A 24,164-nucleotide genomic window follows, 5' to 3' on the forward strand; every position below is an offset into this window, starting at 1 on the left:
AGTAATCTCTCCTTCACTTTTAAACAAAAGCTGCATTTTGATCCTGCAGATTTCTGAAACCTTCTGTCAGGTACACACACCAGGAGGTCATTTTTCTCAGGATACAGCCATGTTAGGGCAATGACAACTTTTACTGTGGTGTGTCATACTGCATAAATTTTCTTTTTCAGGGAGATTTCAGCAAATGCAAACCAAGACAATAGAGTTATCTACAGTGAAGTTAAAGATTTCAGACATCAGCTTAAAGCAATGATTGTTGTTCCTTGTTGAACAGCAGCTCTTTATCAGTTTTCTCTTTTGTTTTGTCTTGTGCTGTTATGGTAATGAAATGCATAGAACTGTACACATCATTTCAGGGGTAGTACTGACAAAGCCACTGCTATCTCTGTGCTCCGTTACGGTGGAGCCTCTGCTAATACACGTCCTGAGTTCTGAATGTAGTTGGGAAGCTTAATAAACATAGGGAACTGATGTGGTGGAAAGAGATTCTTTGCAAGAAAGGATTAAGGGATGACAAATGCAGTTTCATTTTATAAAATCCAATAAATTTGAGTGTTGTGTCTCTGACTGGAGCACTGGGAAAGGTGCTGGAAATAGAAAGTAAAGGAAATATATTTATATATATATGGGTTTATAAACATATTTATATCTGTGTAATACATAGTACATATATATGTGTGTAAGTGTACATATACATAAAAAACCCATAAGTATTATTTAGTTAAGTAATATGATGAAAGATTTCCAGTAGTTTTATCAAATATCTTAGGTGTGAAAACAGAGTGCTGGTAATATCCTGTACTTGTCCGCAGGAGATGGACTGCATGTCATATTTCAGGTCTCTCTGATTCTACTGTAAGAAACTGTGCACATGCTCTAGCTCTCATCTACTGCTAATTTAAGTTAGCAATAATGCATATAAGCATTATTATCAGTGTAAAACTGCTGCAGGTGTGTTGCAAATCATGCTCTGAAGTTTCAAACATAGGATTGGTTGCCAGAACTGAGCATGAAATCAGAAAGAGTGAGTTAGTAAATTTGTTGCATATATTAAAAAAAAAAAATAAATAAATTCTATGTACAAGGAATTCCTGGGAGACTATGATTGGTAATAGACTTAAAATACCAACTGCAGAACTTTTCCACCACATTCCTCACTTGTTTATAACTCTATTCCAAACCTTTTGTTCAGAGCATTTATGAATGGGATATGATTTTTCTTTTGGAAAAGGAAGCAGTCAACACTTGAATCTCCATAGCAGCTTGGAATTTGGATGCAAATTAAATACTTTCACAGTAAAAAAATTCAAAAAAATTGTATGTAGATTCCTGTGTATATGCTTGTGCTTGCATATTTGCTAATTATATTAACCACATGGCTGAAGACACTGGCAGCCTGATGAGATGTTGAGTGACTTAGGATTAATGAAAATAGAAAGTACTTAGCAGTTTATAGTATTAGGGCTAAATTTGTATAGTTATATGTGGGAAAAAAAAAAAAACCAACAAAACTTACTATATAGAGTTAGCTAGACCTTAAATCACAGTCTGGAAAAAAAAATCTAGATGATTTAACATATAGGAGAGACTTTACCTGGAATGTTTCAAAGCTCATCTGTCAAGTACAACAGCTTGTTTTTATAAGATGCATATCATCTACATTTTTTACTGTATTTCTTTACAATCCTCTACTTTATTCTACACAGTTTGAATACATAAGAAATGCCTGTTGGTTTTCTGAGATCAGGTGGCTTCTGACTTTCACTTACTTTTTTTGAGCCCAGTTGATGCATCTGTACTTTGCACATTAGTATTCTTGAATGAAGCAGAGATAAACCCTCTTTTTGCTTAGAAAATATGATGTGTCTTTAAGTCATTGCAACTCCATTATTATTTCTGCACTTGATAGTGTTCTGGATCTTCTTGTTTTTATCTGACAGAGTACCCAGCCCTATATGTCAGGTAAGGTGTTTGACCAGACATGAGCTGTTAGGACTTCAGTAGCATTGTTTATCTCAGATTTGAAAAGTAGTTTGCAGGTATTTAGTAAGAATAATGAATGCTGTTGTTTGCACGTCAGAATTATTGTAATCAGAGAGGTTAGAAGGATGCTTCCTTAGCTGACTCACTAACAAGCTTGAGTGGAGAGAAACGTGGAGAGATGCATGGAGAAAAGTATTTGTAGGGCATGCAACCCTTGCAGAGGTGGAAGGCAGATAAATTACTGTTGAGTTTAAAAGAAGAATTTCAGTAATAAAGGAGAGGAAATGTTTCTGAATAAAATTGGTTTTTTAATTATGAAAATCCTTAATTTTTAAAGCAAAGGGAATAATTTCACCCATAGCTATACCTGAATGCTGTAAATGAGCAAACAAAAAGCCTTTCCTCCTGTTCACTGATATGTGTATTTTCTTCTAGGGTCCAGTCCACTGATTTTTAATCGTTTTGTATCCTGGTGGTCCCTGTAGAGCTCACGCAGTGCTAGGGTTAGGGGATAGGTTCCAGTGTGTTTCTCGCTTCTCATATGGAGTCGTTTACCTACACCAGTTCAAAAGTTCAGTCAGTCATATTTCTGTAGTTACTGAAGGCAATAGGGAAGCTACAAGGTGTCTGAGGGCATACATCTTTCCTTATGAGTGATGATAGGAGATCTGAACTCATTTCTTAGATCCCAAACTTGGTTTGGCAGTGAGTTGATATGAAGAATATCTTTAGATTTGGAATAGATCAGATATTTTTCAAGTTGGAAAGCCATCTGCTGAGGCATAATAAGCAGGAAACACCACGGCAGAGTTTTTGAAGTGGAATGTATTTTTCTAAGTGAAAGTTGAGGCTGAGGAAAGAGCAGAAATTAGGTGGTTTTTTCTACTTAACTCCATTTTCTGCCTCCCTACCTATGAAGAGAGAGCACAGACAGCTTATCTCAAAGCTTAGTGCTTCTGTGCTGAATTCTTCTCTTTATTGTTATATGTTTGAATTGCCACTTGGTTCCCTTTCTCTGTATTTTTCAGCTGAGGTTACCACTACTAACCTACCAGACAGTGAAATAAGACAATAATAAGGAACTGTGATGGAGATATAATGTGGCAATGGCAACTTATGACTTGGCTTCTGGCATGCTTCTATTTTGATGAATGACTCAATGCAGTGGAAGGTTGTGAAAAGAAGCCACTTTGCATTAACACTTAAATTTACCATGAAATACTAACAAGAATTGTTTAGGCATTGGAAATAACAGGCAAATCTGACAGTTCTTCTCCACCATAATCTTGGTCCATGTGCCTGTTCCCATTTAGTGTCCTTTGCAAAAGGCAAGCGAGGACTTAGATGGCTCAAGTGTTTATAATTAATCTTCTGAGAGTGAAGCGTTTCTTGTAACTTCAAAACAGTGCTGTCCATTAATACCCTAATAAGCCAGTAAATCACAGGGCACTAAGGTTAGAATTTGAACACCTTTTTATTTGATTCACAAAGTTCAAAGCTGCAAGTTTTGCCCTTAGCATAATTACCCAAATAAAGTGTTTGTTCTATTAACATAATATTTCCATTTCCATCTCTTTTTTGATTGTGCTTAAGACCATCAATTAGAATAAAAATATGAATAGAAATAATTATTTCATCAGAAAAATAATTCTGCATGAGAAAATTTTGTGGCTCATACAGATAAAGGAAATTAGAGGCTATGAGAAAGTAATAGACTTTCCTATTAAAATCTAACCATATAACGTCTTACTTCATAGCAGAGGAAAGCCTAATATGATAAGGTTTTTTTTAGCTTCTTTTAATTAACTTTCCATCCTATTAGACTTGATCTGCAGTTAACTTTCATTTCACAGGTATTCATGATTGTTATGCTTCTGTGAATTACTAAACCATGAAGCTCAGACATGATGGTTAATAACTATGCAAAGTAATCTTTTAGTTGATTTTTCTAACAATGACCCTAAAATTTAAATGTAAATATTTCAGGTAATACAGTAAGCAATAATATGGAAAATATATTCAAGCATATAACTATGCATCTCTTTAAATAGTGATTCCACAGCAATCTGATCTGCCCTGGTCTATGAATATTAACTGTTGGTTTGAAAAAATACCAAAACCACACAACAAACCCTCACCTTTGAAAGGTAGTGCTCCACCTTCTTTAACAGAGAAAACAATTACAAATTTGGGATAGTGAGATATAAGTTATCATGGTGTGAAGACAAGGGAGAAAGGACACCAAAGACACCTTAAGCAGAAATAATCAACAGCAGAAAGCAGTCATCCTGATTTTTTGTTCAAAAAACTCTTAAAATCTGTATGGACCTAAATATTCTGGTGTTCATCTCCTCAGCTTTAGTTATGGACATACTGTCTTTACCTATGGTTCTGAAATAGATACAAGTATCCTCATTATAGAATGATAGAATGGTTTGGGTTGGGAGGGACCCCAAAGATCATCTAGATCCAACACCCTCACCATGGGCAGGGACCTGTTCTTTCCAATAGAGCAGGTTGCTCAGGGCTCAATGCAGCTTGGCCTTGTACACTTTCAGGGATGGGGCATCCATTACTTCTCTGGGAAACCTGTTCCAGTGCCTCACCACCTTCACAGTAACAAGTTTCTTCCTAATATGTAATCTAAACATACTTTGTTTTATTCAAAGTCCTTGTCCTAACATTGCATGTCCTTATAAGAAGTTCCTCTCCAGCTTTCTTGTAGGCTCCTTTCAGGTACAGGAACTCCCAGGAGTTCCTCCCTGCAGTTCCTCCCAGGAGTTACTCCCTGTCAGGTCTCCTAGGAGCCATCTCTTCTCTAGGCTGAACAGCCCCAACTCTCTTAGCCTTTCCTTATAGGAGAGGTGCTCCAGGCCTCAGCTTTGTGGCTGTCCTGTGGAATTGCTTCAAGAGGTCCATGACCTTCTTATGTTGGGGGCCTCAGATATTAATATCATCGATATTGAAGTAAGTTAACTTTTGGAATGAAATCTATTTCTCTTCTAATCCAATCTTTTATGAAAGCAGAGCAAATACCCTTCCCAGCCCTTTCTTGCTATAATGCAACCTCTGATAAACAGCTTAAAGCATTGGCTTCTGAATCACAGTGGAGTTTATTCCAGTCATTCAGTATGTTCAAAAAGAGGATTCAAACTTGCCTGCAGCCGTCTTTCACTGCTGTAATCCTGAACTTTCAGAAGGAAATTTGCAAAAACAGCACGCTGTCTTTATGCTTCTGCTCTTCATGGTTAGTATTAAACTTGCCTGTAAAAACAAACAAGAAGTCCTGCCAAAAATCCATCCCCAAATGCCTGAATCACAGCACTATCCCCTCTTGTCTTTTCCAAATGATAGACAGAACTGGCTCACATATAGAAAGCTCCTTTACAAAGGGTTCCCCTGCAGTGCTTCAGAGCTACAGAGCTCATATGTTAGTTAGTTCTATTGTACGTCTGATGCAGTTACAAGTGCTGCCTAGTAGGAAAACTGACGTCAAAGCACAGATTAAATAATAATTTGCCATTCTGTCTCCAAACACCTCTGCTTGAGGTCTCAAGGGGATTCTATTGCATTTAAACATTATCACTATCAAAAGGAAAGAGCATCTCACATCCTCTGAACTGGTGTGAGGGAACAACACCTAACATACTGCTCAAAAGGTTGTCATTCCATTTTTTTCTTTCCAGAGGAAGAGTTGTGGCTGCATTTACTTATGTATACTCATTACTTATGTATACTCATTACAAACTCAGTAGAAGATGACGTGCCCTATCATAACCCTTATCATTCCCTTTGATTAGTAAAAGAAATAAGTTTAGTTGAGAAGACTCAGGTAAATGAATCTTGTTCAAAGCCTACTGGAATAAGCTTCTTCCCAACCATTACACTGTAAATTCTCTTGACTCCACATTTTACCAGGAAATGCCGAAAAGGCAATAATGCCAAAAAGACATAAATCCAACTTATATTCATTCATAAACATCCCTATTTTCTTCTACAGCTTGCCAAACACTTTCCTTGGTACAGTGTGTACACTGTTAAAGGTTAGTACTGATTCCCATGCACCCTCAAGAATAAGGTATAGCTGCATCAGTGAAGAGACTTCTAAAGTGGAATCCTTTCAATCTTGAATGTCTTCCAGAGACATAAGTAATTCCTGGGATGATCCTGGATTATTCAGCCATCCAAGAGGTAGACAATGCTTTTCTTTCTGAGTTTTTGCTTTGCTTGATTTTTTTTTTACAACTCCAAGATAAAAAACACAATAGCTATCTCTGGATACAGCCTGCAAATGCAGGTTCTTCCCAGCACTGATTTACATCTCTAAGAGGAACGGGAAATGCTGAAAGAAGAGGGCTTATTGAAGGCAGAACTAGAATCACTACTTTGCCATCAGAACAGAAGTTTACGTTCATTGCAAGAGAAACCTTTTACCAGTAAGTCTACTATGCTTTGGATCCATCCCTCACAAAGCAAGGGAGGAAGGCCTAGCCACTAAGTTACTTCCAGCTGGACTAGCTGCAGACTTTGAGAATGCAATGCCCTTCTGCTTACTTAGGGGTTAATTAGATTACTTTGTAGGATCTTTCAACAGAAATGGCACATGTAGCCTAGTATCCAAGTGATTAAAAATATTTCAGTGAAAATGAGTCCTGTCACCTTTCAGGTGGTTGTAGAGAGCAACAAGATCTCTGAGCCTCCTTTTCTCCAGGCAAAACTACCTCAGACACTCCTCATATGACTTACACTCTAGACTCTCCCCCAGCTCCATTGCCCCTCTCTGGACATGCTTCACCACCTCAGTGTCTGTCTTCCAATGGTGGGCCCAGAACTGGACACAGCACTCAAGGTGTGGCCTCACCAGTGCCAAGTACAGAGGGACGATCACTGCCCTGGTCTTGCTGGCCACACTGTTTCTGATACAGACTAGGATGCTGCTGGCCTTCTTGACCGCCTGAGCACTCTGCTGGCTCAGGTTCATCCAGCTGTCAAGCAGCACCCACAGGTCCTTCTCTGCTAGGCTGCTTCCAGCCACTCTGCCCGATGCTTGTAGCACTTCATGGGTTCTTATGACCCAAGTGCAGAACCTAGCACTTGACCTTGCTGAAACTCATACAGTTGGTCTCAGCCTACTGATCCAACCTGTCCAACAGCATATGGTTTCTTGGGATACAACTAACAAGAAGGGATGTGGTAGTCATGAAGCATTTACTAGCATTTGGACAAACTGTTGACATGTATTTTTACCTGTCTGCTTCATAGCTGTATACTGAAGAAAGGAAGAGACACTAATATAACCTTGCTGCTCTATGTTTGCAGTTTATCAGAAAGCTATATACATTTCAGTATACCATAAATATGCAGAAAGCTTTGGCTAGTATTCCTGCTCCACTCAAATTATTGGATGACACTATGCTACTGAGTTTGTCAGTATGAGAATCTGGTTTGTGGTTCCAAAATCCCTCAGGATTCTGAAAGACTTTATTCCATGTCTGGAATGACTTTTAGAATTAAATAAATTTGGCTTTACATAAAAAAAAGCCCTAGCTGGGCTGACTACAAATATTGATCTTGAATCTTTCAAAAACCACATCAGATCTTTCTTACGGGAGAAAGATACAGTTGAGTAGACAAGCATGGGAAGAATGCTTTCGGGTCAGTGATATTGGATGGGCTGCTTAACACTGGAAGCATCAAATACTCTTTGATTTGGAGGATTGTGGAAAGATAATAAGCTTATGGCAAACACCTGAAAAATTCTTTACTTTAGAGAGCTGTGATAGCTTCGCCCTATAATTTCCTTAGCTTCAATAGCTGTAAATGTTCTTTCATATTTGATGATAGTTTCCTAGCTAATTTCTATAAAGAAGCCCCATTAATTAATTCTTACACACAAACCCAAGCAAAATGTCATGTGGGACTTTGTCAGTTGTGCTCATGTAAACATTCTTACTATAGATTGCTTTTTATTTCTGAGCTTCACATGGGCTTAGAATGAGAGAGCTTTTTGCCGGTACAAGCAGCTGGTGCAAGGAAAATGATATAACTAATTTATCTTCTTAGGCTCTTCCTATCTCCCAGCGTTTTGTACTGTACCAGCTAATTCGATACACTTCTCTTGCAGTTTAAGTTAGTGTGGATAGTTGATGGGAATCACAGGAAGAGATTTTTATTCTAAGTTGGGGGTAGAGATGAGGGTATGCTTTGAAAATTAGTATTTTAGTCCTATTAGTCTATAAGCTATTTGTTATTTGTGGCGTGCTAAATACTACTCTAAGAAAGGTTAAAAGCATGCAAGGATGAACAAGTTATTTTGGAAGCTAGTACAGGAAGCTCGTAGAGCCTTGATAGTGCAGATGCTTTTACTCCCAGTCCTTCAATCTACTTTAAGCTTATGAAAATAAAATAAACTGCAATGTTTATGCTTTTTAATCTTTGTTTTTCTGAAGAATAATTTATTAAATGTTAAGTAATAAAATACTGTCTTGTAGTTTCGTGTGGAAGCATTCAGGATCCAATTTTCAAATTAGGACATCTAGGTTTTATTATTAACAGCTAGAAATTTTTTTGAAAATGAAAGAGGTATTCCCAGCCTCAGCAGAAATTGCTGGACCAAGATTTTCCAAAGACCTCTGCTTCTGTTCAAGCACCTCTGTATTGACCAAGTAAATAAAAAATTGCTTATCACCCTTAAAATCCTCTTGTAACTCTAACATCAAGATTTCCTTTCCAAAATCGTGTCATTTCTTTAAGTGTTTCTGGCTCCAGCTGTGGTTCTTTAGCTCTTTTGATCTTCCAGGCAGTAAAAGGCTTTTCCAGACCCTCATGTGATGAGTTAGGCATTTATTGTCAAATAGAACATAAGTATTTTCTGGAGTGGCCTGACACAGACTGCACAGTTGGCAGGCAGACCCATGCCTTACAGTCTGTTTTGCATCAAAGAGAAGGCACTCAATTCTAATGTGCTGAAGGGGGATATTTCACTACTCTGAAAATCCAGCTGCAAGTCATGACAAATACTGATTAAAATTCAAAGCTTAAATGCCTCTTTGTGAAACTCCCTCAGTACAATTAAACCAGAGGTTCAGAATCCTGGTTGGGAGTGATGTCCAGGGACACTAGCCTTGTAACCTTGTCAAAAATTTCCTCTGAGGTCTGAAAAGGCCTCACTTCTGTAATTTTTTTCCTATTTCTAACAATTTTTTTCTGATCTCAAATGAATCCCCAAAACTTCCTATGTAGACTAACATTTTTCTTCCTGTAACCTGCATGTTCTGTCCCTGAGATAACCTTTACCAGGTTTCCTCTTCTTTGGTTTGGATCTCTTCCCTTCCTAACATGTTTACCGAAGAAATGTAGGAGATAGGTCCAGTGTAGTCTTCCAGCAAAGGCATGGTACATTCCAGCTACAGCTGCACTGTGCTTTTAAGGAGTGCAACCTCATCACTTCTGAAGCAGGAGTTCTCATATAACTCCTCTCAGAATTGGACCCTTTTCAGTAATGCCTCTAAAACTAATATGGGCTATTGTATTTTTGTGGGGTATATTGCTTATTTAAATTCCACTATACTGATCTCTCAGCGTCTTTAGAGATGCTATTGTTCCTCATGTTAATAAGTACCAAAACTTCCTACCTGTTTGTTATTGTATTTATGCAAAAGTACCACTGGCCACATCTACAAGAAGGATAGTCCCATTCTTCCCAGAAATCCAATCTCAAGATAGCCCCCACTTCCACCAATTGGTGGTAGCATGACCTTTATGATGGCTTATGAAATGATCTTGCTGGCATTCATGACAGAAAGCTAAATTACATGCAGTGCTTACAGCCTCCTCCTGGAGAGATTCATTGTAGGCAGGGTCCAAAGCCTTATATGTAACTTTTGCAGTCTTCTAAAACATCAACCAAAGCACATTTTTTTCTGGGGTCCTGAGTTTCTTCTTGGAAGGACTCTGATGTCAGGATTATGATCTTTTTACAAGAAAAATATGAATATCATGTGTGTCATTAAAGATTAGCTCAGTTGGTTAGAGCATAGTGCTAATAACACCAAGGTTGTGAGTTTGATCCCTGTCTGGGGGATTCACTTAAGGGATTCACTTAAAAATTGGACTTGATGATCCTTGTGGGTTCCTTCCAACTCAGAATATTCTTTGATTCTATGAATTCAGAGGAAGCTGAGGACCCCTCCAGAACATACAGTATTTGTAATCCAGTTTAGTTTTAGTAAAGACTCAGAAGTGATTAGTAATATCTTCTTGAACTTTGTAGCATAGGAGAAAGTAGTCTCCACCTTAATGCTAGCGGTGGCAGCATTTTCTGTCACCAGGCAAAAAAAAAGAAATGCCAATCACTTTGTGAATGCCTTGGAAAGTTAGAGCCAGTACAAGGGATGGAACCTGACATTTTGAGTGATTGATTCAAATAGAATGTCACAGTCAGGGTGAAGAGTGTGTCCTAGCATAGCTTATGATTTCTCCTCACCCTTTTCCCCTCCTGACCTCCCCCAGAAATGTGGAGAACCCGCTGGAATGTGCTTTGCCTTTTCTGGAGAGGCATGGATGGTACACCCCCTGCCCTCCCCTTTCCCTCTACCCACCCACTCCCCAAGTCCTTGCTTGCTGTTCTGTTTTTCTACTTTCCCTAAATGCAACTTACTTTAAGCATGCATTATTATTAACATCCTACAGTAAAATTAAGCTATTATATAACCCATTTGTCGACCTCAGCCAATTTCTTCTATCTTTTTCTATGTCTATTTATGACGTACATCCAGACTGCACGTCCTTTTTTTTTTTTCCTCTCCATGTTTATTTTAAAAATAAAAGATTTAAAAAAAGATCTATTAAAAAAAAAAGCAACACTAGAGGGTGGTGGGGTTTTGGCCAACAATTCAAAACAAATTTAAGGGGGAGGGGGATGGAAGGAAAGAGAATCCAATATTTAAAAAAAAAAAAAAAAAATCTAAATTATGAAAGTGTCCCTAGACTGCTTTGTCTGTTCCTTTCAATGTGTACATCTGGTTTGTTCATCTTTGGAAGTGTGTGGAATAATTTTTTCTTTAAAAATAAAATTTCCAACCCCCACAATTGCTCTTATCTCCCTTCTTCCAGGGAACAAAGTACTCTTTTTCTTTTTTTTTTGCTTTTTTTTTTAGTATATCTCTACATAGTTATATTTTGATGTATTTCTTTTCAATGGTTGAATTTCTATCTTAGATTTGCTTTGTTCCTATCTTATAATGAAAAAAAAACCAAACAAAACAAAAGAGTTATGAATTGTTTTCTGCAATTTTTTCCCTCTATTTCTGTCTTTAAATAAGGAACTACTTCACTGGCAGAATCCTACAGCTGTATTTTTGAGATTTTCCCTGTAGAATCTGAATATGCAAGCAGTCTAATTTGACAGTGGGGAAGGGGGTGCCAACATAACAATTACAGTCAAAACATTCATTTGATGTGCTCAAGAAATGATTGTCTCAAATTGCTGAGAATACTGATGTCAGTTTGATGGACTTCAGAAAATATGATTCTTAGAAGACGGCTGTGGGTAGCTACAGATGAAGTTGTTCTAATTCCAATGCATAAAACTAGTTTCCTTGTTTTTTTTGTTTTACTCTCTGGTTATTATTATTATTATTATTATTATTATTACTATTATTATTATTAGTTTATGTATTTTTACTGCTATTTTTAATAGGGAAAAGTCTTAACTGTTTTTATAATTTGAAAGCCTTTAATGAAAATGTAAATATTATTACGATAATTATTAATTTTTTTGTAACTTGCATGTTGAAGAAGTTGCAGCTTAGGGTTTGTGAGATTGTCAATGTTAGAGTTCTGTTCTTTCTTTTTGTTGATGGGCATGAATATGCTCATTTGTTTTTGTATATTGCCCATCCCTTCCTTACAGCCAGAAGCTCTAATGCTGCTAGATCACTCCGTACCGCCCTTACATGGACATGGCAACTGACTTACACATTCACTCCCATCATCTTCATCTCCTGTGTAGTACACTCATAGATTTTTACACTCCCACTCCATCCACCCTAGGCATTTTTTCTTCCCATAAGTTCCCCTTCACCACCCCTTTCTTTAGCATTGTTAAAATTTTATGTGCAGTCATCCATTCCTTAAAACACACACACACAAAAATTATAGAAAAAAAGAAAATGTTTAAAAAAATATATATCAAATTGACCAAAAAGGCAAAAAAGCAACAAACTTTGCTTTTCAAAAAAATGTTTTATGTGTAGATATGCAAACAAGCAAAAGTAAATTGTGCAGGATTTTTCAACTGCAATATGCTAACAACTTTACATAAGATAAAAAAATACAACCAAAAAACAACAGAAAAAAAAAACAGAAAAAAAAAAACAACAACAAACAAGTTCAAATTTGTTAAGGTGCAAGATTTTTTTCTTTTCATGTTATGTGGTGTGGATGTATGTGTTGTTGCCTCCCTGTATCGCCCTTTGTTGTAAAACAAATATATTTAAAAGGAAATAATAAACATTTTGCTAAAAAAGTTTTTAAGAAACAACAACGAAAAAAGCAAGTTACAAGAATGTGGCAATGCTACTTGTCCAAGAGCATTCTTACACAACTTTCTTTTGTAAATTTTTCCTTTCATGCCAAAAAACATGCGGGCAATTTGTTGATGTAAGTTGACTGTTATGAAATCAATGTGGTATGCTTTCTAAATATTTTTATGTATTTTTGATTACTTTTTTTTTTAAAGGAAATAATGTTTTTGATTTTCATCATTTTTTTTCAGTTCTCATAGGTTTTATTCTTTCTTTTGCTGCTAAAGTGAATTACTTGTTCTGTTTTTCCTTTTTCTGACCTTGTTGCTGTGACATTTTTGTTTTCTAATGTATGGTTTTGTTTTAGGAAAATATATAAGTTTATTTATTTTTTAATCAGTTTGTATTTGCCTTTATGTTCTGTGCTCTTTGTATATTGTCAATTGACGTATTGTATTGTGCATAGGAGGGGGTGAAGGAGTCCGAGGTAGTTTGCTCCTATTCTTTCTCAGCCCCCCTCTAGAAGCTTCCTTTCCCCTTTCCCCAGGCAAATCACCAGTAATGCTACTTTTATTTCATGCTACTTAAATTATATGTAGCCTGGTGGTGTAGCCTTCATGTCAAGGGAAAAATTATGGGACTTCTTTGGCTTTTGGTAGTTCTCAGGGTTTTCCTAATGCCACTCTATGTCATTCCTACTTTATTCCCATTAAATTATTTTATTTCTGTCAGTTTTCTTCATGGCTGATTATGTACCTGATGTCCAGTCTAAATGATACTCTCAAGTGTACTCTTCCCAGGTAAATGCACTCAGCATGTCATGACTGGTATCAGACTTGCTAATATCATGCAGAAATGATGCCTTCAGCACACACATCCTGAACCTCTAAAATTTCCTTGCTACAAAAGAGATTTGCGTAAGTTTCTTCAAAAAGGAGTGAGTACAAGTAAGAAAAAAGCTGTACTTCCTTATAAGCACATATGTTTTCACCATTTCTCCAGAGTAATGACATGCTCAGCAGGTATTTTAGGTTCAGCAGGTATCTTAGGTTCAATTGTCAAGTTCCTTAAACAACAGATGCTGAAAATGAAACAAATAATTATGCTGAGTAGGAAACTGTCACCAACTAATCATAAAAGTTTAGAATAATGGTGAGAGAGAGAAGAGGGTATGTTTCAATCGGTTCAGAGCAGCTCAGTGTCTGGGCACCAAAATATCTGGTTTAGCTCTAGAATCTTGCTTGTAGACATGACATCAGGTCTGCTCTGGAAGGTATTAATGTCTGTTTCACTGAAACTCCACAAAGGTGACCAAAAATTTACAGCAATGAAACAAAGCACAGCATTAACTTGATATTCATGACTTCTCAAACTCTGTACCTTGCTGTTATTCATGAGCCATCTATTGGAAAACACTGCATTAACTAATGTCTTTTAATATAGCTGGGGAGGGGCTTTGGAAATGCTTTTCAACCAACTGCACCAGAATCCAGTTTTATCTAATCACTTTGAAGACTACACAGTTTCTGAAAGAAAAAAGTGATATTTGAGATAAGAAGTTGCAGAATTCCATTAAGGAAATTATGTTTTTCTCTCTACTACTCTCTGTCAATTGCAAGTAAGTCAGACAGCAAGAGTAGAAAATATGAGGGATGTTCATCTACTAGGTTTTAGCGTCATCTTTCCTGGGAATCAGAGACTATATACTAAATAATTTCTGCTTTTTATCCTCAGAGGACTCAAAGGAGAATTAACTAAATACCATTAGACTGAAATTTATGAACTCAGTCTTTTAATAAGGAGATATTGTGCTGATACAGAGGTGGAAAAGGTAAGGACTTATTTCTGCATCAATTATTTCATACTGAGTATGGAGCCAAACTTCAGAGGAGCATCATAAGAATAAAATGAAAATTGCAAACTTTGGGTGCAGAATTTCAAGTGCCTGCAGAAATGGATAAGTTGTGCAACCTTTATGGATGGCATTTAAAAGTTCTTCATTCACAGCTGAAAAAGAGAGAAACAATAAGGTGTGTTACTTATCATCATCAGGAGAAGATGAATCTTTCATGCTTCCTTTTTGTGTGCCTTTTGTCCTGTAGTCTGACGCCTGAGATGCCGCTGAAGTAGTTGTGGCTCTAAAGGTGAAAAACAGTGGCTACTACAGTTTTTTGTATTGTTTTCTTTACCATATTTTTTGTTGCCCTCTGCATTCATGACTTGCCCACAACATCCTCACCATTCATAAGGCTTCTATTAAATTTTTAACACTCTGTCTTTTCCAGTGGTAGAGAACTCTTACTGGAGATCAGCTCCAGAGGTATGAATTATATATCTATAAATACTCTCATAAAGCAAAAACCAGGGCAGCTCCAAGGCTAAAGCAGACCTTTTATATCCCCAGTGCTCTTGGTAGTTAAAAGAAAAGCACAACTCCATGAAAGTAGTATATGTGATAATATGTGCTAAAAGGCTAATTTTTAATTATTATAAGTACACTTTTTGGAATGAGAAGGCCAAGCAAAGCACTAGGCTACTTGGTATAAGGATTTCCACCTCACAGGCCTCCATTCTTTCAATGGTCCTTCCAGTTAGATATTCAGTTTTTTGTTGGGTTGTTGCTTGGTTTTTTTTCAGCTGTACTGTTGATGGGCAAACTAGTCTTGCATCTATTTCACTGCGGAGGAAACCATTTTATCTGTTTCTTTTTTGTTTAGTTCTTTGGCATTGTGTTGTCAAGAGAACATATTTCTATTCAGGAAACATCCATTCCCTGCTTAGGAGAGAAAATGCAGAGTAGGTGAAAAATAAATCTGGAAAATCTTTGTGAAATCTTTAGATTGCTAAAGTAATCCTGAACTTGGAGCATACAGATGAACACTGTTAACTGGTGCTTAACAGCTAATGGAAAAAATGGGGAAAGAAACCAGTAACTATCAGGAAACAGCCTATATAATCCACAAACAGAATCTAAATCTCACATGAATATTTGTTTGGAAGCCATGACCCAAACCAGGTGGCAGCCTTGCCTTTTTTGTTTTTTTCATAAGCACAGAACTATTTGGAAATTGAACCTGTAAGTTTTATTCGGGTCTCAAAGCATTTAATTTTGCAATGGAAAAAATAGTAGACATTGTGAGAAAATAAAAACTTGACAAACATAAAACTTGTCTCAAATGTATTTCCCTTTCTAGATTGTCATGTAAGGTTTTTCAGGAACACCTCTAGCTTTTTCTAGAAATCTAAATCTTAAAAACATTTGCCTTCTACAGCAAACCATTCAGGATTGAAATCCTGCATAAGTAATTCTTGACAACTAGTGGCTCTTTGTCTTTTAAATCTTTCAGTGCTTACCTTGAAACCAAGCTGGGGCCTGGGCAAGAGGCACCAGTTCTCCATCAAACTACCAGTGGCTCCAGGCAGCTTCCTGCTCCCTCAGTCATCAGACTCCCCCTTGTGTCTACTACAAATAGAAATGTAGTACCAGTAACAGTGTTGTTTGCAGGCATGATATGAAAGTTTGCTTTTGCTCCCCTCCATAGATATCAGTGATCATATTTCTCACACTTTCCTATGAGCTTTTCAGAATTTACATTCCCTATTATCTTCAAATAACACATTTCTTTTAGGCTGAGAGGCATTTTTATCATGCCATTTTAAAGGGTGTTTTTATTCCTCCATAAATCACGTACTCCAAGAAGTATTCATTGTGCTTGCATCCTGTTAGACCTACGACTTCAAGTTTGCTCTGAGTTTTGCATAGATGCCTAACAGCAGCCAAAAAAAGCCAGATCTGATACCTAGGGTGCTTTTTCTGACTTACTCTCTCATAGCTTTTTTTAATTCTCACAGATTCTTCCATTACAGAGAGGAAAAAAAAAAAAAGATATATTATTACCACCCTTGCAACCATCTACCTGATACTCCCAAAAGTATATGTTACAAATTTACTCCTTGATGGAGAAGTGATTCCTAATAAAAGACCTTAAAGAGTCTCTTTATTTCTTTAGTATGCACATAACCATAGTATGGATTGTTGGACAATTTGAAATAAAAACTAATGATGAGATTAAATAATTGTATCAAAGTGAACTCAGTCTTCCTGGCATGAAAATTATTTCTCTTCTCACACATATTGTGAGATGAAAACTTTTTAAAACTTAGTCCTGATTCTGTCCTATTGTCTTCCATCCAACAGACTTGCTGGAATTAAAAAGCTCCAATATTTTCTCCATCACTTATGTAAAATACCACTAATGATAGCAAGTTTATCATCTTTATTTTATATTTCAAGGAGACTGTGACCATTTAATAGTTGCAGTAGTCTTAATCATTAGCTCAAGTCCTGAACATCAACAAAACCTATAAAACTGTGACCTAGTTTTAAATTAAAGGGGTATTGGGGCAAAAGGAAAGTCTTCCTATTAAATGTAAGATATGTCTGATTCCTTCCAGAAAATTAATTACTAACAGGATAAAAATAATTTCTCTTTGGAAGAAAACTGCCCAAAATATTGTCTATGGCAGATCAACTGCATACTGATGCTGTGTGCCAGTATAGTAGCTTTTAAGAACAAAGGCACTTCAAAGCTCTAGATAAGCAATTAAAAACTGCCAAACTGATTTTTTTCCAGTTGAGTGTCACAGATGGTGAATGAAAATCACAGATGAATACTGCTCTTTAACAACAAAACACTGATCTTAAAAATTTATTTTAAAGGAACGTTTTCTATCCCTAACTTTCTGGAACTTAAATTCAAGCAGTTTGATGCCATTCTGACTTAAATACTGTTATTTTTACTCATTTTTTTTACCAGGCTCAGAGATGAACTTTCCCCCTGAGGCATACTCCAAGTTTGTCCCAAACCCACCTGTTTGCATAGATTATAGATGCCCTACTCAAGCCACGCATAGGGCTTTTGGACATATATAAATCATATTACATGCTCTAGTTTCTACATTGCTCAGAAAACAGCTCAGATGTATGAGCACAAAATGTTATGTAGCCATTTGGCAGACTATATTTTCTGCTTTTTTACATAATTTTTTAAAAAATATGTAGTTTGCAGTGATTGATACTTATTTCTTCATTCTCTAACCAGTAACAAAAGAGGTATATGATGGTACTGAGGAAGCTCAGGAAACTAAATGTGTTCAAATTGCCCTTTGCATCTTAGCTTAAAATTAACTTTGCACAAAAGCATGCAAAGTACCACATTTCTTATTTTGCCCTAATTTCTGCCCTGGTACCTCTGAGGTATTTCTGACTTTTTCAGTTGATTAAACTGTGTCACCCCTTAGTTTCTCCTTAAGGAAAAGAATACACCATATTGCTAGTTCAGCTATCCAGATTTAATTGAACTGTTAAGTACCTTTTCCAGTATATTGCCATCTTCAATATGTAATTTGTTCAGATATATTGCTCTCCAAATACAGTTAGAAGGAATATTTATTGTAAAGTATTCCTTATAGAACTTCTGTGGACATTATTGGCAGAATTCAATGGGAAAAAGTGCATTTAACATATAGGGTATATTTGAGAGAGCAGAATTTTGACCCTAATGCCATTCAGCACTGTAACAATGCCAAACTGTTCATTATCAGTTATTAATACATAATGAAAACCCAGAATTATTTATTTAGAAGCTGTAATTCCTTTTACGTATGCTTCCTTAAGTAGTGGTGAGTATAAATAAAATTTTCAATGCATTAGAAATACTTACTGAGTTACACTCGTTTGAACAGATCTAGATGACTCTCATGATATCAGCTGAACTCCTTTGTGTATATTTTAAGCAGGTTACTTAAGTGGCTAGCCCAACAAAAATTACCCAAGGGACAGTTTATACACAAACTTTCAAAAGTAATATGGCTCACTCTAAAAAAGTGTTGGCAACAGGTATGTCAGCAGAAGACTATGGAATCATAACATAATTGGATAAATAAAATTCCACATCAGAATAAAACAATGGAGTGTGAATTACCCATAAACTCAAAGGTAGAGGTATAGTCATATTACAATAAATAGAAAAAACAGGGCTACTACCCTAAAAATAACAATATTGCTCCTCAGAATCCAAATCATAGAAATAATACACCAATTTTCTTGTTTCAGTTGTAGCTTATACTGTGGAAAGGTACAAAGGTACAGTTTGTTGTTCAAGAGTAGACCATAAGTCCACCTTGTTCTTAGTCCTCTGTAGGCAGGACCATCATGTTAGAAATAAGTAGAACTGATCACAACTCTCTGCTTATCAAGAAGTAACAGTAAGTGTGAAGATAACTTCTGCAGTACAATCCTGAGCTCAAGTGCTAACTTGGTTCATCAAAGTCCTTTTTCAGTTATATCATCAATTACAATGGCCAGTCTCTTCGCGAACGAAGAACCGGGGAAGGTCTTTCCACCTTCCAGCCTGCGCATTGGATTTTTTAGGTGAGACACAGTGTGCGCGGAACTGAGCCCATCTATCCTAATTCCTAATCAAATTATGGTAAAAGAACATCAAGAAGAACTGAAGATGAAGATAGTATGGCACTAGTAGCCCCAAGAAATGGAAGAAAAGGAACATCACTAGCGTCAAACAGAATGCTAAAGAAATATTAAAAAGAGAGGAACATTGAGTAGGGCTCTGTACCCTCATGGACCCCAGTAAGTACTTCATTCTTATTCCATCCCTGCTTTCATGAACTTTCCCACTATTTAAAAGCCAGATAATGATCAAGAAGAAATGGATGATTGGGAAATGCCTTAAGGAAAGGACTTCTAAACTACAGGTGAGCAGATTAGAATGGCAGAGAAAATACCACTGTATTTTAAACAAAAAGAATGAGAAGAGTTAAAACTGGCAAGATGAGCAGTAAAAAATACATCTATGAGAACACTGAAGTCTATGGAAGTCTAAAATAATTAGTTTAAATAGTCTGCTAACCAAATGCTTAAGAAAGATCACTACCAAAAGTTGATGACCACAGAGTCACTTGAGAGTATCTCCAAAAATCAAAAACTTTGTGTTCCCCAAAATTCAGAGTATTTCACTGTACATACCTAGCATAGGTAGGAAATGGAACATGCAATTTACCAACGTCCAGACAGGATGGGAGGGAACAGTGAAAGGCACCCCCAGGAAAGTATGTTGGTAGTGTAGCTAGGGTGAGAAACCTGATCCCTGACACCTTCTCAGAATGCCCAGAACCTCTCCTGCCCTTGAGTCAAGTGAACAGAAAATGGTGCATTGTGTCATTAAAATGTACTAATCTTCTTTTTTTTTTTTTCTCTTTTCCATCCCAGGAGGTGAATTAGTTATCCCTCTACTTGTAGAAGACCCTTTAGATATCCCTCCTATTGCTACTCGTGCACCTTTCATTACACTTCCCCCTACCTTTCGCCCCCTCCTCACCATTATTGAGACCACCAAAGATTCCCTGTCCATGACCTCTGAGGCGGGGTTACCTTGCTTGTCGGACCGAGGCAGCGATGGTTGTGATGATGATGGCTTGGTGATATCTGGGTATGGCTCAGGGGAAACCTTTGACTCTAACCTACCCCCTACTGATGATGAAGATTTTTACACCACCTTCTCCTTGGTAACAGATAAGAGTCTTTCCACTTCCATCTTCGAAGGTGGCTACAAAGCACACGCACCCAAGTGGGAATCCAAGGACTTTAGACCTAACAAAGTCTCCGAAACTGGTAGGACTACTACCACGTCTTTGTCCCCTGAGCTGATCCGCTCCACAGCTTCGTCCTCGACTGGGATGGTGCCCAAATTGCCAGCCGGCAAAATGAATAACCGTGAGCTCAAACCCCAGCCTGACATAGTCTTGCTTCCGTTGCCCACTGCCTATGAGCTAGACAGCACAAAGCTGAAGAGCCCGCTAATCACTTCCCCCATGTTCCGTAATGTGCCCACAGCAAACCCCACGGAGCCAGGAATCAGACGGGTTCCGGGGGCCTCAGAGGTGGTCCGCGAGTCGAGCAGCACAACGGGGATGGTCGTCGGCATTGTGGCTGCTGCCGCCCTCTGCATCCTCATCCTCCTGTACGCCATGTACAAGTACAGGAACAGGGACGAGGGGTCCTATCAGGTGGACGAGACGCGGAACTACATCAGCAACTCAGCCCAGAGCAACGGCACGCTCGTGAAGGAGAAGCAGCAGAGCTCAAAGAGCGGCCACAAGAAGCAGAAAAACAAGGACAAAGAGTATTATGTGTAAAAAAGAATACTTATTTATATATAAATATATAAATACTTAATGAGATTTAACTGAAATATCAGAACCATTGCAGCGAACGAGATGATTGGGAGATATCGTTTGTGGGAAAAAGTATTGGGAAAAAAATTTCAGCAGTGACTGTTAATGTCTCAGTCATCACTTGGAGTCAGCAATCTTTGCCCTAATGTATTATAAAGCACACTTAGCGTTCTGGAGATGGCGCGCACAGCTCTGCTCTGTTAGTGAACTTGGACATCTCCAAATCTCCTCCTCCGCTGAACTTTCTGCAAAAGTAGAAGACTTCATGGCTTACTTGTTTCATATCTCCAAGTGAGTCTTTAACAATGTTCGTGACCCTGACTGTATCGATAATTTTTCAGTTTACTTATTTAAAAAAAAAAAAAAAAAAAAAAAAAAAAAAAAAAAAAAAAAAAAAAAAAAAAAAGGAAAGAAAAATTTAAAAAATACAAACAATATTAAACAACAAAGAAATATTGAACAAAATTATCTGGACGTGTCCAGCATGCATATAATTTTTCGAGATTGGAGGAGGGGAATAAAAGATTTTGGAGATTGTTGGATTTTTGGTTTGGTTTGGTTTGGTTTGGTTTCTTGGGTTACTTACTGTTTGTTTCTTTTGATTACTTTTGGGTATGGGAGGGAAGAATGGAGTGGAATGGTGCAGGGGGTCAACCATATGTTGAGAAGAAATCTCGGAAAAAAAAATCCCTAATAAATAAAGAGAGACTATTGCCATATATGAACTCAAAAGCTACCCATGGTGTTTACTCTGCATATCTGATTGTGTTGTCTCTAGAACCCTTGGTCTTGCAGTAAGTTGTTTACTAACAACGCAGTGAAAGTGATTCATGGGTGGTGCTGAAGAAAATTATCATGGAAAGCTGGTTCCCTTGGATATGGCTCCAGTATTTGTAATTGAACTGAAGAGTAGACTGGTTTGGGTCTGTTCTGATCAGTCATTGGTTTTATTTGAGTACAGGACTTAGTATGCATTAGCACAGTCAAAGTATGTTTAACAGGATTTGGAGATTCAAAAAAGAATTCTTAAAAATTATTAACTGTTCTGAGCTGAACATACTGTGCAAAAATAAAGGAGCCTTCCTCTGGGTTCTGGTTCTGTGACATTGCAATGCATGCAAAAAATAGTGATAAATCAGTTTCATAAAGAGATCAGAGAGACATCACTGGAGTTCAACTTGTGACAAGACCAATAAATGTCAGAAAAGCTAAACCCTTGTAGAAGACTGCAAAATACATAGATTTTTTTTTACATATAACTTGTTTTCATGTGTAATATTTTAATTTTGTAGCTTGACATTTCAGATCATCTGTCTTTCCATTTGCCCTATTCTCCCTTTTCCTCTTTTATATAAAAGAAACTAAATAAAGCTGCTGTGACACACAAAAAAAATAAAGAAAAATTAATTTAATAATATAATATATATATATACACACAGATATATTTATCATGGTATGTTTGATGGGACGACTGGAACAGAAGTTCTGTTATGGTCTTAATGCGGAATGAGAATGTTCTTGAAGAACAGAGTAAAAAGAAACAGACAACAAAAGCAAACCTTAAAATGTGAAGTGTGTGTTTTAGCTTTGTCACAGTTACCTGTGTCAAAAAAAAAAATCTGAAATTTTGTTTACATATTTTACTACTATTTTTTTGCTAGTATAATTTCTATATGGATACCCTGATGGTGTATATACTGTTTTATGGTTAAATTGGGAATTTCTTTTGTTTTATTTAACTTATTTAATTTGGTTGTTTGGTTTCTACATTTTCCCAGTTATTGTGAAAAGGATTATCTTACTGTACAGAACAATAGTGAGGCGGTTTGACGGCCATGCCTATCATGAGCAAAAAAATAAATGAGGGAGAGGGAGAGATAGAGAGGAAAAAAACAACAAAAACCAAGAAGGATTGAGAACTCTGGAATATCAGAAATGTACACTTTTGCTGTATGCGGATGAAAACTAATCAGCTGTTTAGGTTTAGAAATCTACTCTTGCTGGTGTTTATAAGTCGCATGAATATTTGACTCTGAAGAAGTGTCATCAGATACACACACGCACATGGGAACTTAAATTCAAAAAAAAACCAGTCTTCTCAAACATTTAGAGAAGATGCTTTCATGTTAACAAATATTTTCAGTGCGTGTATGTGTGCGTGTGTGTGGTGCGTGTGCGTGTGTGTGAGGTTGAGCTTTTTTTCTTTTTTATTTTTTATACTAAAAAGAAAAAAAAAGACAGGTTTTAAAAAGGTATGAAAGCACGATTTTAGATGACTTAACTGGCCGAAACTATATAAAGTTGATTATATCTTGATGTCTGTAAAAGATTGCTGTTCTTGGAGTCTTGGAGTCTTGTGAAATGATTTCCTGCTTTCTTTCTTCCTTTTCTTTTCGCTTTCCTTTTTTAAGTTAAAGGAAAAATATTTACACTTTCCTTTTTTGTGTAAGTTTCTATTGGACAGTTTTTTGGGAACATGTGCATTTCTGTATGTGGGCTTCTACCATATCCCTGTTGCTTTATGGACAACCTGAAGAATTTTTATTTGAGTTTTTGTGATGTTATTGCTTTTTTTCCCTTTCTTTTTCTTCTTCCTTTTTGATTCTTTTTCTTTTCTTAGTTGCATTTTGTTTAAAGATATGCTTAGCAATAAAATGTTCTTCCCAAAGCCCTGGATGTTGCTGGGTTTTTATTTCTAAAAGACTTCAAGGAAATTCCAGACCTTTAAAGATGAAAATAGTTTGTTAAGTATCACGTATGCCATGGGAGTGTCTAGCCACCAAATTACATAATCATGTTCATGTTTGCATTCTTCCATTAGTCCAATGAATCTTACTTCTTTCCTTTGCACGGATATAAATTCAGCTTGAGTCTGGGATCTGTCTCACACCACTCCCAGCCCCTTGTCCACTACCACCACCTCAGTGGGATAGTTCTCTGGAATATGGGTTTCAGTCATAGATAAAAGCATACCTAGGTTATTGACTGAGTATGCCCTTTCTTATGTGCTACCTTTTTTCTTATGTGCTCCTTCTAAAGTTTGTAACTCTTCCCAAGATGTTTACAGGATTCTGGATTCCTCTTCTGTGGCCATGAGTCTGTTTGATATGCTGCAGCTGCCAAAACCTTTTGGGGATTTGGACAGCCAATTTGATGCAGAAAAATGTTCACATCATTTTATATGAGGATCTAATTTAGGTCCTCTGAATTTATCTAGGACTTCCACATACCACCTAAGGAACATAGTTTACATACCTCGGGTGCTATGTGCTAGGGATCAGACTTAGGTATCTAAAGTAGATGGAGTTCCTTCCAGGGTGGCCCTGAGGGTCCCAAAACACCGATGACAGCTACTGACTGTCCCTTGTTCTCCTACGGGGAATAACAGTCTATGATAATTCT

General features: G+C 37.0%; 1 protein-coding gene across 7 annotated transcripts in view; it reads left to right on the top strand.

Annotated features, from left to right (window-relative positions):
• The window catches only part of LOC114065456 (neurexin-3-beta), a 136,231-nt gene extending 112,801 nt beyond the window's left edge, over window positions 1-23,430 (top strand). For 2 of the 7 annotated variants that reach the window (XM_027899388.1, XM_027899389.1), the window contains exon 6: window positions 20,101-23,430. In XM_027899388.1, coding sequence (XP_027755189.1) covers window positions 20,101-20,723 — 623 coding nt within the window. In that variant the 3' untranslated portion in view covers window positions 20,724-23,430. Of the gene's footprint in view, window positions 1-12,016; window positions 12,646-19,797 lie in introns of those variants that run through there. The other 5 variants (XM_027899391.1, XM_027899392.1, XM_027899393.1 and 2 more) reach the window with 4 other exon arrangements.
• Window positions 23,431-24,164: the final 734 nt, after the last annotated feature.

This window comes from Empidonax traillii, unplaced genomic scaffold (genome assembly GCF_003031625.1).
Source record: "Empidonax traillii isolate 1590-97213 ecotype Southwest subspecies unplaced genomic scaffold, ASM303162v1 scaffold663:size352693, whole genome shotgun sequence".
In the NCBI taxonomy this organism is placed as follows: Eukaryota; Metazoa; Chordata; class Aves; order Passeriformes; family Tyrannidae; genus Empidonax; species Empidonax traillii.